Source organism: Felis catus, chromosome D3 (genome assembly GCF_018350175.1).
Source record: "Felis catus isolate Fca126 chromosome D3, F.catus_Fca126_mat1.0, whole genome shotgun sequence".
In the NCBI taxonomy this organism is placed as follows: Eukaryota; Metazoa; Chordata; class Mammalia; order Carnivora; family Felidae; genus Felis; species Felis catus.
The window spans coordinates 28147802-28164292 of NC_058379.1; the positions used below are offsets into that span (position 1 = coordinate 28147802).

At 56.0% G+C, this 16491-nt stretch overlaps 2 protein-coding genes across 4 annotated transcripts in view; one reads left to right on the forward strand and one right to left on the reverse strand.

Moving 5' to 3' along the window:
* Positions 1-3227: 3227 nt before the first annotated feature.
* Positions 3228-4743, forward strand: CLDN5 (claudin 5). The gene has a single exon (XM_011287892.4). The coding sequence runs from the start codon at positions 3426-3428 to the stop codon at positions 4080-4082; it is 657 nt and encodes a 218-aa protein (XP_011286194.1). The 5' UTR covers positions 3228-3425; the 3' UTR covers positions 4083-4743.
* A 2615-nt stretch (positions 4744-7358) lies between these two features.
* Positions 7359-16491, reverse strand: part of CDC45 (cell division cycle 45) — a 33350-nt gene continuing 24217 nt past the window's right edge. For 2 of the 3 annotated variants that reach the window (XM_023241671.2, XM_003994932.5), the window contains 6 exons: positions 15628-15766; positions 15461-15544; positions 13737-13855; positions 11128-11204; positions 9091-9157; positions 7359-7487 (listed from right to left, as the gene is read on the reverse strand). In XM_023241671.2, the coding sequence (XP_023097439.1) occupies positions 9093-9157; positions 11128-11204; positions 13737-13855; positions 15461-15544; positions 15628-15766 (484 nt within the window). In that variant the 3' untranslated portion in view covers positions 7359-7487; positions 9091-9092. The other variant, XM_045041846.1, reaches the window with a different exon arrangement.

The following is a 16491-nucleotide window of genomic DNA, read 5'->3' on the forward strand; positions in this document are numbered from 1 at the left end:
CCAGATCACCCCTGGCTCTGGGTCAGTCGGCAGCTGCTCAAGATAAACTTTACTTTCTGCTGACTCAGGCCTTTCCCTCACACAATTAATGAGATCCTGCTGCACTTCCCCTGGGAAAGCAGAACAATAGCTGTAGATGAGCAGGTGGCCTTGGCTGGCACACTGGTCTGGGAGCTCCTCTCCAGAGATCAGGGATTCATGGCCCTGCCCAGGCCTGGACCCCTCTGACCTCAGCCTGCAGGCCCTGGCCCACTATCTTGTCCCAACCTCACCGGGCTCCATTTGCCCCCCCAGTCACCGTGCTCCTTCCCATCTCTGGACTATGACATGGAACTTCTTTCCTGGACCTTGGCTGAGCTGTCACCTCCTCAGAGATGGCTTTATCACTCTGCATCACACTGCCATCTCTTCACCCCATGGCCATGGGCACATCTGAAATGGCCCTACCCAGTTACCGGTTGAGGGCAGGAGCTTGCTGGGTGTGTTCTCCACCCAGAGACCGTACTTGGTGCGCAGCAGGTTGTCACAAGACCACCACGAGTGGAAGGAAGGGCAGGTGCACACTCACGCCCCTCCTAGGTCTGGGCTGGGCTTTCTCTGTGCTGCTCTGGTTCCACCAAAGGCCTAGGCCACAACCAACACAGTGGTGTTGGGATAGAAATCAGACTGTGATAGGTGGAGACTGAAGCTTTGCCATCAAGTCCCCAAGATACTATGAAGCTGTCCCCAAAGAGACAAGGGCTCACTGGGGCCACCCTGGGGTGCCAGGCTGGAGGTGGACCCTGGGAGAGCCATGGTGAAGGAGGCAGGTGGGCAGGCAAAGGGGGAGATCCTCATGCTGGCTGCAGCTCCAAGCTGGCTGGAGGGGATGGCAGTAGCCAAAAGTCAGCCACAGATCACAGGAAGCACCTTGCCACGGACAGATGCATGAAGATGGTCACTGTGGAGGCTCATTCCTGGATACTGATGGGGAAAACCACTAAGGAGAAGGACAGTTCTAACTTGGGCATCTGAGAGTAGGGCTGGGGGACAGAGGCAGAAAGACATCCAAGAGCAAGTGATCTCAGCAGCACAACTTAGAAGATGAGCAGCCCCTACCTGAGGGACACACACTGCAGGCAGAAGAGCCCACGAGTGAGAGCAAGATCAGCCTGAGGGCCTAGAGAAAGACAAGTGTGGATGGAGCATGGAGTGTGTGCTGCTGGACTGGCCAGGCCCAAGGCAGGCAGGCAGGCAGGCAGGCACACATCACCCTGGGCAGCTCCCAGGAGTCAACGCTTTGATCACTTTGTCATGTGAGCCATGACAGGTTTCAGGCAGAGTGTGACCTGGGAGAGGGGCCTGCAAGCATGGCCTGGCTGCTCTGAGAACATACTGAGTGGGCAAGGATGGGGTCCAGACAGCCTGAGGAGGCTACAGCAGTCATCCTGGGAAAAGAGCAGTGTGGAGCATGGTGGGGGACTTGGGCAAGGTCCCTGGACTCAGGCCCAGAGGGAGCAGGATTGGGAAGGGGGTGGGTGGTGTAGCTGGGCCCCCTGGAGTGGACAAAAGGAGGGGATGTCCAGGAAGGTCTGCGGGGTGGAAGGGGAATGGCCCATGAGTCTGCAGCGGGAGGGAAGCAGTGAGGTGATAGCTGGGAGGAGGCGGTGGTCCTCAGAGCCCCCTCCTGTGCAGGGATAAGGAGGTTGGGGGTGAGGAAAAGGTTAAAACTTCTCCCCTCTCCCCACCTTCACACACAGGGCCCAACAAACTCGCCTTGGGTGCATCTCCATGCTAGCTGAACCGGGCATTGGCCTTATCTCAGAGCCAAATGAGGGGGGGAGGAGAAGGAACCAGGTCCCAGGAAGGACAGATTTATCAAAACTCCTAGGCTGTGGCTGGCCTCAATGTCAGGCCTTCTCTGTGGAGGGCCCTGTCCAGCAGCACCAAGCACCTTGGACCAGAGGAAAGAACCCAGGTCCCAGCCACCTCAGTCCAAGACATTACAGATTTTGCTGGAAACAAAAGGGCTGATGGGGAGTGGGGAGGGAGCTGCCAGAAAGGGGCTGGTGCCCTCATGGGGTTCTGGGCTACAGGGTCTGTTGCCCCCACCTGAGTCTCAGGGGGACCCAGTGTCCATCCCAGCGGGCCTTTCGAGAAACGGCTGGGCCATTGTGCAGAAGAATGCCCGGAAATCCCGCGCCTCCCGCCTCCAGCGAGGATGGGGGCTCTTCCTCCTGGCCAGGAAACTCCAAGTTAGCTTCCGGAGGGTGGCCTGGGGCCTGGGGTGCCAGGGGTACCACTGCCACTGGTGGGAGGGCAGAGCACAGCACCTCTGTGTCCCTTGTGTTTCTCCTCTCTGAGGGCTAAAGGACGCCCCCAAGCCCCCGGCCACAGGCTGCTCCTAGGAGGACAGCATGTTTGTTGAGTCACTGGAGAACACTGGGGACTTCCTGAAAGTGGTGTCGCCTGAGCTGGGCCTCAAAGAATGGGGGATGGAAAAACATCTCAGGAAGAGCAGTAGCCAGCACAAAGGTTGGGAGGTCCGGGAATCCCCGGCGTCAGGGGCAGAGTGGGGGTCTCCGGAGGTGGCAGAAAGGCCCCTGTTCCACCTGCTTCATATTGGGGAAGGTGATAGAGTGGGCAGTGGCGCTGGGCAGGACCTTGGGTTGGAGACCCACACACGCCTGCCTGGACTTGTGGTCTCTGAGACACAGTGCCAGGACTCAGAGAGGAACTGCGCAGTAAAGGTGCAGAGAAGGGACTGGGGATGCGACTGGACTCCAGGGAGAGATTCCTGGAGTAATAGGAGGAGCTGTCGGTGGACAAGAGTCTGCAACGCAAGCCTCTGCAAGGCGATGATGGTGAGGGGTACAGTGGAGCTGGCTTGGGTGGTAGAGACCTCCCAAGGGCTCATTCCTGGATGTAGCCGGAGAAGTTGGTGCAGTCATACAGCTCCCTGAAATGGAGAGGTTGGGACACAGGGAGTGGGGGCCCGCAGAGCGCGCGCCCAGCTACCCCAGGTCAGTCCGGAGCCTGCTCCGGACAAGAGCGGGGCGGCGGCCGGGAGAGGAGTGGTCCCCGCGCCCTCCGCTACCCCCGAGGCAGTTGTTTCCCTAACTCCGGATGCCGGGGGTGGCTGTGATTGGTTGAGGGTCGACGTCTGGTGCACGGATTGGCTACTCGCGGACCAGAGGCTGGATCCGCAGCGCAGGGTCCGCCCCCGAACCTTCAAATGGGAAGCCCCCCCAGGAGGCGCCCGCAGTTCTGAGGCGGTGGAGCAGACTTGCTGGAGCGGCGGACGGGAGGCGGTGAGCCGGCAGTGAGCCGGGCGCAGAGGCACCAGGGCCCTCTCAGGCTACAAAGCCGCTCCACCGAGGCACCGCCGCGCCCTCCCGGAGGCCCGGAGGCCCGGGGGCCGTCGGACGCCCATCTCGCCTTCAGCCATGGGGTCGGCCGCGCTGGAGATCCTCGGCCTGGTGCTGTGCCTGGTGGGCTGGGTGGGCCTGATCCTGGCGTGCGGGCTTCCCATGTGGCAGGTGACTGCCTTCCTGGACCACAACATCGTGACGGCGCAGACCACCTGGAAGGGGCTGTGGATGTCGTGCGTGGTGCAGAGCACCGGGCACATGCAATGTAAGGTGTATGATTCGGTGCTGGCGCTGAGCACCGAGGTGCAGGCGGCGCGGGCGCTCACCGTGGGCGCCGTGTTGCTGGCGCTCGTCGCGCTTTTCGTGACCCTGGCGGGCGCGCAGTGCACTACCTGCGTGGCCCCAGGCCCGGCCAAAGCGCGCGTGGCCCTCACAGGCGGCGCGCTCTACGCGCTCTGCGGGCTGCTGGCGCTCGTTCCGCTCTGCTGGTTCGCCAATATCGTGGTCCGTGAGTTCTACGACCCGACCGTGCCCATGTCGCAGAAGTACGAACTGGGCGCGGCGCTGTACATTGGCTGGGCCGCTTCGGCGCTGCTCATGTGCGGCGGCGGCCTCGTGTGCTGCGGCGCCTGGGTCTGCGCTGGCCGCCCCGACTTCAGCTTCCCGGTCAAGTACTCCGCTCCGCGGCGGCCCACGGCCAGCGGCGACTATGACAAGAAGAACTACGTCTGAGGGCGCTGGACTCGGCGGGGCCCCTCACGCCGGCCACTCCCGCAAGCGGGACGACTGGCCAGGGGCGTCGTGCATGGACCGCAGCCTATGCTAGGTGGTGCGGCGCACAGTCTCCGCGGAATGGCCGGTTCTGCCCCTGGACGCGGCGCACCGGCCGACTGAGACCTTTCACGCGCCCGCAGCCCGTTCTCTTCTACGGCCACTAGCCGGGCCCTGCCCGGAACAAGAGCCACGCACTTGGAAGGACTTGCTCGGTTTCTTTTTCGGTGCGCAGAACTTGCTCCGATGTGAGTGGGGCACGGGGTTCCTTAGGCTGAATGGACAATGGACCGAAATGCCGCTTTCCTCCCCAACCCTCAGGGTCTTGGATGCCGCCATCCTCCCCAGCGGCTCCTGCTGATTCCAGCCAGGCAGACGGAAAGCCCAGGGACCCCAGCCTGGACTGCCGGAGGGCTGTATACAACCGACCTTTACCCCAAGATCGGGGCCTGAGCCCAGGGGGCCTTGAAAGACTTGGCCTGGACCTCCCTGCCTCACCCTGACAGCTCCCCAGGAGAGGATTATGGGCACTAGATCCTGCGTGGGGAGCTAGGGCCCTGCCCTCCTTTGCAGCTTGTGGGGGAGGGTAAGAATTTGCTTAGTAAATGGTTTGAATACCCTCCCACCTGTGTCCTGTCCTCTGTCCAGTCACTGCAAGTGCCCAGCAGCACCCCTCATCCACCCACCCACCCACCAACTCCTCCCTGAAAGGCTTTTTTGGAGACCTCCCAGGGCTGTCCCTGGGACCCAGAAGATGTATGGCCTTATCCCTGGTCCTCCCTGCCACTCAATCACCTTCCCACTGGGTGGGAAAAATAGCTACAGCTCATAGCAACCCAAGAAGGTGAGATCTGTAGTTAGAAGAGCCTGGGGCAGGAGGGTGATGCAGACCCCAGAAGAGGATGCAGGTTGGAAATTACTCCCCCCATCCCAGGTCCCCCAGCCACCAGCCAGAGTGTGGCATTTTCAGATGCAGGAAGTGCTGAGGGTGGGCTGCCATGCTGCTGGCTTTGAGGAGAGACCTGGCTCCATGCACCACAGGTTGGGTGTTTTCCACCAGCGCTCTCAGGGCTTGCCTATCTGTGGATCACAGCAAATGACCAGACATCTGTAAAACACTGACTGGGACCTTTCAGTCAACAGTGCAGCAGGAACGGGCAACTCCAGGATGTGTGCTTGGCTCCAGCAGAGCTAGCTGTAGGTCCACAAGCACGTTGCTATGGGGAGGAGGCACTTGTGCAGGTTGCCCAGAGAGTACCCAGGCCAGGCTCCAGACCCTTGTCCTGGCTCTTCTGCCAGTCTCAGCGCAGACTCTGCAGGGCCCGTACTCATGTAGCTGGCCTGGCAGCCAGCCCAGAGTTGTACTGACCATTAGCACCTCTGTGCCAGCCCCTGCCAGGAGCACCCTGTGTAACCTTCCTTCTGTGAGTGGGACCCCTGGGAGCCAGTACTCGCCTGGGCCAGGAAGCCAGGGGTTGGGGGGGGGGGGTCACAGGAGAACAGAGCACACCAGAGTTATCTATTGCAGTCACTGAGAGCTCCTTGCTTCCAGCCCCATTCTAGGTGCTTGGAATGAAAGCAGTTTTACTTCTGCCAAAGGCCAGGGCAAAAGACAGCCATGGATGGGGGGAGGGAGGGGTCTGTAGGGAGGAGCTCCAAGCCCAGGCAGCAGAAAGGCTTGGCATCTGCCCCCAACCCTGGCCTTGGGGACCCTGTCCAGAAATGCTTGGGCCAAATCCAGTGGCAAGCAGTCTCCCAAGCCTGGCCAGACTCCCCATTGTGGGGAAGAACCCAAGAATATGGGCTCAGGACAGCTGCAACGAACACTGCTCTGAATCCCAGGGTTTGCAGCAGAGCCAGTGAGTTGAACTATTGGGTGGCCTGAGCTCCTTGCAATGGGATGAGCTGCAGCGAGATGGGTCCCATAGCATAGAGGTCCTCAGTACCCCCCCCCCCCCCCACCCCGGGCCTGTGCAGCCAGGACCACAGAACAACCCTCAAATGCAAGAGTGTGTGAATCTGGGGCCTTGGCTCTTGGTGGGGCTGCTGAAACAAAGGTCCTTAACTCCTGGGGCCAGCCACACTGGTGTTTGGCCAGGAGTGCAGGCCCAAGGCTACATCCCACACAAGCCTAGAGCTTTCTGACTCCTTTGGGACCCAGGCATCAGCACAGTCCCAATGATGTGAATGGCCAAGGTGGGCAGCTTGAGGGCCCTGAGGAGTTAGGCTGCTGCTGCCTGACTCATGCCAGGCCAGCCAGGAGCACATTCCATTTACTAGAGGTCAGGGAGGAGGAGCCAGCCTCCAATGCAGCCAACCTTTCCAAAGGTTATGCCCCTTTCCAAAGTTCACCCTTAGACCTGGCCACCCATGTCCTCAGTTCCAGGCCACTGGGGCTTTCCACCAACTTAAAGCCTACCCAAACCACTCTGCTTCCTCCTGCCCAGGGCCCCAGGCATCACACCCAGGTGGCTGTGTCACTCTAGCCTGCTTCCTTGGCACCCTCACTCCAGGCAGAACAGCCAGATAGCCTCAGACACTTATGTCAACAGCTCTTACCTAAAGGGCAGGAATGGCATCCTCCTTGCCTCCAGATTCCCTCAACCCTTGCCAGGGCTCTGGGGACATCTGGGAGAGTGGGACCACCAACTGATGGCACAGCTCCCAACTGAGAACTCTTGCTGTTCTGAAGACTCTGAAAGTTGCTCGAACCTTCTGTGACCCGGATGCCAGTTAAGCCATCTCCGTCCAGGGCCCCTTAGCCAGCCACACCCTTCCCAGGTGAGGACTGTGCCCTTGCTATCTGGTTGACTCTCCCAGCAGCCTGGGGGTGCTGTGTGTCTATGGGGGTGCCAGGACAGGAGGTGCTGGAGGGTAAGATGATGGCTGTGGGAGGGTGGGCCTGGCAGGGGGACACGGTCAAGAAGGTGGGCTTGAGATGTTGCCAAGGCCAAGTGGACAGGAAGAAGTGATGGGAGAGCAGAGTGAGGTCCTGGCTGGCATCACTGGGCAGTGGTAAGCGCAGGAAGTATGTAGAGGCCCAGGTGCTGAGGCACCCAACATCCACCACCCCTGCTTTCCAGGGAGCCTGTAGGCTACCGCCCCCCCACATGCTGTTTACTGCTGGGCCTTGAGGTTACCCAGGACACAGGAAAAGGCTCCTCCACATCCACAGAACGCTCAAGACAAAAACAAGTGCTGTCCCTATGACCAGAGCCAAGACTAAGGCACCAAAGCTAAAACAAACATTTTATTCCATTAAAAACCCACTGTGGGTGTCTAAAACCATGTCCATAACTTATAGTCTAAATAAAACCCAGTTAATATAAATTAGGAGAAGGAGGACGCATCAGAAGAAATCAAACTCTAGAAAAGAAAAAAAAAAGTAAATTTCAAACAATTCTAACGTCTTTCCAAATTAAGCAAACTGCTCAGGCCTTGCCTCTGACATGCTGGGCTTGCTTCTGAGTAGCCTCCACCACTCACACAGGTGAGGAGTGGTGACCATGGGTGGAGGGCCGCCCCAGAACTGAAGTGCCCACTGGCCAGGTCCAGGCTGTCATTTGCTTGAGAACCTCCAAGGCCTCATGGCCCTCCACCACTATATCGCCCTGCAGACCCTGCCAGTGCCCTGTCCAGTCTCAGCCCCGTGGTACCTTCACAAGGTTTCTCCCCTGGCCTGGAACGTCTCCCCATACTGTCCCCCCACCCACCTTCCTGGCTGGCTCACTGTGCACACTGTCATGGTGGCAGGGCACACAGCAGCACTGGCATCATCACTGAGCAGGCCGCAGGGGAGGAGTATGCTTCAAATACCAGCCCCCCACCCAAAAGCCCCCACTTGTAGCCTTTGATTTGGGTCATAAACTTACACCCTGCCCCCATCTCAAGGCTCAGTGCTCATTGTCCAAGGGGTGTTAGCCCCACTTCAGATGAGGAACCCGTCATAGCCTGGTGAGGTACCCAACAGACCTTGCTGAAGACCCGAAGGGTCTGAGTCCAAAGTTCCTCCCCAACACGAGCCCCTTTATGCCCTAGCCTACTCTGAAAGAGGGACTGTGGGGTCCCTGAGACCCCCTATATCATTCTCAGCAGAGCCCACTGGGGCCCTGACAGGGGAAAGGCACCTGCCCTCCACAGTTTCCAACTCACTATGGATGGTGGGGGAGCAGGAAGACCCTGGGCCAGAACAAGGGCACCCCTACCTCAGAGTCTTGATAAGGCCTGTCTACCACAGCAGTGGCTCCAGCCCAGGGCTCAAGGAGATGCAGGGCTGGGTGTGAGCATCCACTGTGTGGGGGGCCCTTCAAGAGACATGGCATGAGTGGCACTGGAAAGAGCCCCAGCTGGTGAGCATCACTGTAGACTGCCAGTGACAGCCTCATGCTGGTGCAGGCCCACAGAGATGACATTTTATAGTTATTGATGAGTGGCTGCCAACAGCTTTGTTTTCTCCTAAGTCAAATGCACAAGAGCCCAGATAGGAGCCTCTGTGGGCTCTTGCCCAGAGCCTGATACAATGCTGCAAAAAGCAGCAAAGCTCCAGGTGTCCCTCCCCTGCCCCCCTCGCCCACAGGGGTCACCCTCTTTCCCGGCAGTGCCAGGAGGCCTGTATTTCACTCACTGATGCCCAGCCCATAGTGTGGTCAGGAGAGGGTAAATGCCAGCTCTTGCTGAAGGAGTCCCAGGAAGCTTAATGAAATTAGCTCTTTCAAAAATGCCCCGTTGTGGCACTGCTGCCAGCCCAGGGACATCCTTGGGAAAAATGTGTTGGTCCCAAATCTTAGAACACTGCTTGGGTCTGAAACCCAAGTAGAAAAGCCTGGCTTGAGGAGGAAAAACTCAAAGCAGGGAATGAGGGGCCCTCTTTACACTTCAACAAGGCTGGCTTTGTGGCAGGGCCACCCCCAGCCTCTTCTGGGGAGCCCCCCTGAACTCTCCAGCACCCCACCCCTCCCCCACATCTCACCATCAGGACAGGAGAGAAACAAGTGCATCCAGAAACTTGCTCCGATCCTCTGCTTTCAGTTCAATTACTGAAGTAATGAAAGAAAAACACCTCGTGAGGTGGAGGAGTAGGGCTGAGGGTGAGGGAGCAGTAGGAAAAACAAGTCAGGGTGTTTGAACTCCTTCTTCCGAGTCATCCAAGATGGGAACCACCCTCCAGCACATTTCAAAATGTACTCAGCTCCTTGAGGCCTGGAAAATTTTGAACTCAGAGGTTGTACTTCACTGTCTGTATTTAATCCTCAGAAACTGCTGGCTGCCCTGTTAGTGAGGCTAGCTGGGCTTATAGTCTATGGGGAGGGCCCTCTGGGCAGCTAGGAGATTGGCAGTGACAGCCAGTAAGGGGGACATGGGATGTGACAGTTTAGAACAGATCTAGGCAGAGACAGGCCTTCCCATCCTGCTGGACACAGAGCCCTGCCCCATCATGGGTTGCAGGAGGCCCTGAGTCTTGCTCTGGCCAGTCTCTCGGCTTCAGTGCTCTCCTCTGCACAAGGGGGACACGATGTGAACTGCCTCCATTTCTGGGGGGCCATCAGGCTCAGACAAGCACATGGACCCTCATCAAACAGGGCAAAACTGGACCAGCCTGGTCCTGTGAGCCATCTGGAACCCCAGGCCCAGTGTACCCAGGTGGGTGCTGGCCTGGCTCCCTCTGCCGTGTCCCTCCTCACTGCTCTCCACCCATGGGGGAAGCCGAGTAACTCCCAGCCCGCAAATCTTCTGTGAGAAGCTGGGACATCTTGCAGGCCAGCCAGCACCAACACCTCCCACATTGTGTGTGTTGCTGCTGGGGTTGAACCCACCCAACATAGAGCCACAGCCCAAGTGGGCCCAGCATGAAAGAGCTGGCTTTAGATGACTGAGGCAGCTGGGATAAACACTGGGTCACTGATGGTAGGAACTCATTGTAACAAATCAGCTGATGGTGATGAAAGACACTGTCCTTTCTCACAGATGGGGGTTATGGGCTGAAATATATTCTCCCCAAGTTCTTGAGTAGAAGGCCTAGCCACCAGCGCCTCAGACAGCATGTGCTTTATTTGGAGAGGGGGCTCTTGAAGGTGTTTAGGTTCAATGAGGTCATATGGGGGAGCCCTAATCCAGTCTCACTGGGGCCCTTATAAGGAGACAAAGACACAGACGCAGAGGGACGACTGTGTGAGGACACAGCCAGAAGACGGCCATCTGCAAACCAAGGAAAGAGGCCTCAAAAGAAAACGATCCTGTGTACACTTTGATCTTGGACTTCAGCCCCTAGAACGGTGAGAAACGTACTTCTGTTGTTTAAACTTCCTAGTCTACGTATGATGTTATGGCAGCCCGAGCACACTAATACAAAGGGTGAGGGGTCACCATGTCTGTTTTACTTAAAAATCTGTCAGTGAGAATAAAAAGTAAATATGGCTAAATGTCAACCATGTTCCACGCTGGCCTATGGAGAAAACTGTGGGGTGTTGTGGGGGGCACTGGCCAGCTTGCAAAGCCACCCCCTGGACTGGGCTCTTCCATTCTCTGGGTTCATGCAACATAAGGGTGGGGCCAGTACCTGGGCTGTCACAGGACTACGTGGGACCCTTCATGATAACACAGATAAGAGCTGCTGGCCTGCAGTGGTGGCCAGCATAGCCTTAGAGGCAGTGCTCTTGGGTTGTCATAAGCCCTGTTTCCATACCCACAGAAGAGGCAGGTGACCCTGATGGGTGAGGCTGGCCCAGGAGGCTCTAGAGGCCAGTCCACGGGACTCCTTTGTGAAGTGGTCTCAAGGGCTGGACTGTAAGGCCGAAGCCAGGCTTATGGCTCTATGGGCAATACCCGTTCTCTCTCTGCCCTGGGAGCCCACCAGAGGCAGGGGCATCCTAGAGCTCCCTGAGCCACCTGGTCCGGGGCTGGCTCCAAAAAAATGAGGGCTGCTTGCAAGGTATTTCTAGCAATGCCAGCTTCCCTAGTTCAAGGCCAGCGCTGACCTTGAAAGGGCCCCAGTACAGCAAACTCTTACCTGAGAGGTCAAAATGGTTGTGCAGCGTCCGAGAATTGGTGCCCTCTGCTGCCTTCTCAAACGCCCGCCCAAAAAAGCTGCAGACATATAAAAGGTCTGTTGGGAACCCATCCACTGTAATGGACCTTCCTAAGTCCCCAGAACAGACATTAGACTTGGCCCAGACTCCTCCCTGGCCGCCGGTTCTACCTGTTGGCACTCATACTCCTTCCTGGGCCACTGTCCTCTGAGGTCTCACCCACACTCACTAGATAGTCACCTTCTCTTGCTGCTATTCAGCATCCAGCTGGACCCTGTTCAGCCCTCAGGGCATGAGTGTCCCTGGGCACCTCCCAGGGTATGCCCTGACTGTAGCCTCTCTTGTGCCTGCCACCGTGCCGGCAGCTGGGACAGGAGAAGCAGAGGCTCAATGGGAGGCATGCTGGGATGGAAGTCTCGGCCAAGGCTGGGTCACACACAGGGTGGAGATGGGAGGAACCTGCAGGGCCGGGCTACAGTGTGCGGCCACAACTCAGGGGTGCAGGAGCATCAAGGGTGCAGGTGTGCGGCAGGGAGGCACACCCAACCCCTGGGGGCTCAGGGTTGCTGCAGGTAGTAAGGGCTGGCAGTGGAGGGAGAGCATCACGGGGAAGGGACTCTTGGGCTGGTCACAGTCAAGGAGAACAGGAAGAGGAGGGGCGAGTGCTTCAAACCTCTGTGGCAACTCTCACTCGAGACTGCATACCAGCCAGAGTGAACCACTAACCACAGTCACATACAGCAACAGATTGATGACTGGAGTGAGGACGCAGGCAGCTGTGGTGGCCTGTGGGGGAAGGGCTTGCTGGCTGTCTTGGGAACACAGCCCAGGAGCCCCTGGCCAGCTCCACCCCATATGACTGAATCCAAGACCCATGGCATAGCTTTGGAAAGCAGCCCAGCAACATGGAAGCATTTGTCTTAAAAAAGTCCATTGTCTCTCCCAACTTGCTACCTAAATGGCCTTTGCAGACACAGAAGGAGGTCAAAGCTCACAAACCAGAGCTAGGATTGATCCAGATCCAAGACCAGCATCTTCCACAGCAGAGGCCAATAAGAGCTAACTGGGAAAACTGAGGAGCACAAGACACTAGTGGTCCTTGGTCCCCAAGCTGCCCCACTTGGGGGCTAGGTGTCTTGCTGCCAGCTGTCACTCAGTATCTGACCAAGGTCACCTCTTGGGATGTGTTGGGGAGCACTGAGACTCTGCCAGAGAGGCAAAGGATGGTCACACATAGCCCCTGGGATTAGTCACAGGGCTCTCTGGCCATGCAGAGCATGAAGGGGGCAGCAGGGAGAACTGGGGAGCCCCTCAAGGCCCTGCCTGTTGGCCAATACAATGTCTGGATGGAGTGGGCAGGAGAAAACCTGACCTTGCTGCAGGAGGAGAATGAGAACCCAGCCCAACAGATGCAGGGAAGACGTTTAGAAGACTGTGGGAGAAGCTTCTCAAAAGCACAAGAAGATGAACCTATGCATTCACAAACCCACTGGTACAATGTCCACAATAACAAAAAGTTAAAAACAGCCTGAATATCCAATAGAAGATGACAGGTAAACTGTCACCTTCATTTAACAGGTTTCCTACTGCTAGAAGTCACTTTTGAAAAAATGTGCATAAAGGGCTGATACTCGGTGAGAAAACAAAATGCAGAAGTACACCACTGACGAAAGTCCAAAACGTTTCCTAGACGCTAAATAAAGAAAAGGTTGAGGGAGGACAGGGAGCCACCACCCCACAGTCTGGGTGACTACAGCAGTTCTGCAGGCTTCTGCCAGCATGCGGGCGGTGGGGGGTGGGGTGGTGGTGGTGGTGTGCTGGATTCTCCACCTGCTGCCCAAACCATGGGGGTGAAAGTGAGCTCAACTTTGAAATGGCAACTCTGTGCTGGCAGGCAGCAGCCTGGGTGTGCACGCCCCTGCACACACTCTAGTGAATGATCTTTGGTATTTCAGCTTTTACAACTAAACTTTTAAATGTTTGGCAAATGCCTGAAGTGGGGATTTAGTGAATAGTGACTCTGACTCACTGGGGTGGGGGAAGGGATGGGAGACACTGCCTGAATCTCCTCAAAGGTTAGTGTGAGGCCCCAACAAGATGGTGATCACTCATGAAAGCTTTGAAGGCATTGTACAGAGTTGGTCTCAAGGATCCTTACAGGTGAAGCCTAATTTCTGGGGTGGCTGACCTGAAACCCCTCAGATTTTCAGTATAAACCATTTGTACCTCAGAAGAGGGTTCTGGCCCAGGAAGGGCTGGGGTTCCTGCCCGAGGCCACACAGAGCCAGGATACCTTATCACACCTCGCTGTAGGTGTGGAGCCCATTCTGGATCCTGGAAGAGCCAGACACTCTTGTCTGGGAGCCCTTGAACAAACTAAAAGAATTCAAAAGTCCAGTCAAGGGGTAAGGCAGAGGCTCAGTGGCTAACCTGCAGCCCACATATTTAAACCCTCACAGTCCCGCCACATGGTGGAAAAGGCTATCCTTGGTGTGGCGTTGAGGGCAAAGATCACCCAACTCAGCAGAACCCATGGGCCAATAACACCCCTTGAGATCCCAACTCCCAGGAGATGCAGAACCCGGCTCACTTCTTCCTGTCTGAGCTGTCGGTCTCTGGGGGGATGCCCACCACAGTCACAGTGCCCTGCTCCACGCTCAGGGGTGCGGCCATCACCAAAGGCAGCAGCTTGCAGCGCCGGTTCTTTGTCTGCGGAGGTAAATTGCACCCTTAGTCACAGCCCCATAGGGCAAGCGCAACACTCCATGCCTAGAAGCTCTAACAGGGCCAGCCACCCACTCTCCAAAAACCTCCAGGGGCTTTCTCTCACCACAGATGCTCAAGTCCCCATGCAGCTGCCCCCCACACTGTGACACCCTATTCCTAGCCTCCTTCTGTGCCAGTGTCCCTTGGTTGTTCCCTCCCTCACTTCCTTTAGGTCCTGAAGCAGTTGTCACCTTCTCCAGGAGGACCCCCCCCAACCAACCCCCCTCTGTCATCCTGCTTCAGCTTCTCCATGGCATGCCACCATCTGACACCATACATAATCTTTCATCATCTGTCCCCTTGCCAGCATGCATCCGCCTTCAACATGGAGACTCATGTGTTTCCTTCACTGCTGTACCCATTGCACCCATACCCTATAAAAGAGGTGACCAACTATCCTGATTTGTCCAGGACTGAAGGGTATCCAAGGGTCATTGGTCACCCTATGATATCAGAGCCTGGCTGGTGGTGACTGCTTAAGGAATATTTGATAAATGATGGGTCCTGTGAAGCGGATATTCATTCATCCTTTTTACAGATTAGGAAACTGAGGCCAGAGATCAAATAATTGACCTCACATCACACTGGTAAACAAGGAGGCTGAGATTTAAAAGAAGCCTAGACAGGGGCGTCAGGGTGGCTCAGTTGGTTAAGCGTCCAACTTCGGCTCAGGTCATGATCTCGTGGTACATAAGTCTGAGCCCCATGTCAGGCTCTGTACGGACAACTCAGAGCCTGAAGACTGCTTCAGATTCTGTGTCTCCCTCTCTCTCTCTCTCTCTCTCTGCCCTGCCCCCACTCACACTCTGTCTCTCTCTCTCAAAAATAAACACTAAAAAAATAATAATAAAAGAAGCTTAGACAACTTTAGAGCTCGTTTTGTCCCTAGTCCAACTTTTGTCATTATTTGACTGTCTTCACATAATACTCAGATAATCATTTTATAGGTCAGTTCAGTGGTATGAGATAATGTCAACATCCTATTAAACATTTTGTTTAAAGTAGCCCCCAGTGTAAACTGTCATCCAGGAAGCAGAGTAAGACTTTGATTGTTGACATGTGTGGGATCATCCCTTTTGTGATCATACCCAGGGGGTGTGTTAGCCTGATGTTAGCTGGGTAGGGGTGGGTGTCCCAGGCCAAGGCAAAGAAGGCTGTTAGGCCATACAAAAGATGGAACCACACATGGAAAAGGGAAAGCCAGCCCAGAAAACAAAGTTTTGCTAGGAAGCAAGTCTGTGCTACAACCAACTTCATCTCTCCCTGATCTGCCACAGCTGAACATAAGCCGTAGCCTCACATTCTCCATGAGGTCCCTTCCTACTTGTCCAAGAGACCAGGATGGCCAAGTAACAAAATCAGAGCTTCTAGGAACTAAAAGATTCCGAAGGGTCAGCTGAGGAAAACACAGCTCAGAAAAAGTGAGCGTTTTCCTCAGACCCCACAGCTGGTGCACGGCCACCAGTACCTCAAGGCCAGCCTCTAACGCCTAGTCCAAGCTCTGCTCTGGGCATCTACCTTCTGGCACCCACCCACCCAGTTCCTCACCGAACACACAAAGGACTTCAGCAGGTGTCTGCTGAGCAGGCTCAGGGATGCTGGCTTGGAAAATAGCACAATGTCCGGAGTGCCCTGCAGGGGAAGGACACAGAGACAGTCAGACGGGGCTGCTGGCAGGCATGGCCTGATGCTCAGCTGTCCACAGGAAGCCTGACCTCCATGAGGGAGCAGTAGAGGAAGGGCCCCTGGGAGATGACAAGGTTGGTGCAGAGGCAGCTGGCGATGGTCTGCTGCGTGGCTCGCAGCTGCTTCTTGGCGAGTTCCAGGCCATGGTAGAGTTTGTCCAGGTTACTCCTGTAACACGGCAGACACACAGCTTCAGCATAGAGTCACAAACAGAGCACTTGGCTCCTGAGAGGGTATATGGGGATGAGAGTTTCTTTCTTTCCCTCCTGAGTTCCCTTTCATATGAAAGGAAGGAATAAAACATACATAAACCCAGTGACAAACATGAGGTGTGGGAGGGGCATCAGAAGACAGGAAACTGAAAGCCAACAGAGGGAAGACACTGTCCAGCAGGACCTGGAAGGTGTCCAGAGGGCTCTGACAGAGGGGCCAGGGCAAGGTCCAAGAGGAGGATCAGGGACACCTCACTTGACAGATGGATTATTACCCTTCCCCCCACGAAAGGAGGGTTCTCCTCTAAATACATTAAAATGAACTCTGTGGAGAAGTGCACCAAGAAGTTAAAGGTCTCAAAGTGTCATATTGGCTCTCGACCTGCCAAGATGAAGCAATGCCTTCTAGCCTGTATGCTATACCCAAAGACCCAGTGCCTCACCAGGTTTCCACAGCTCCCCCTCTTGATCATGAGGACCACCAGGTATTTGAGAAATGCCTATGCCCAGAAAAAGTGACCCTAGATGAAACAGAGATAATTTGGAGAACAAAAGAAAACTTGAATTCTAATTAAAATCTTCAAAGGAATTTGGGCAACTAAGATATTTGTAAACCAGTAACAGGATGCCATGAAAAAGGAACAATCAGAAACTCAAAGTGTTTGTGGAAAGTAAAGTGAT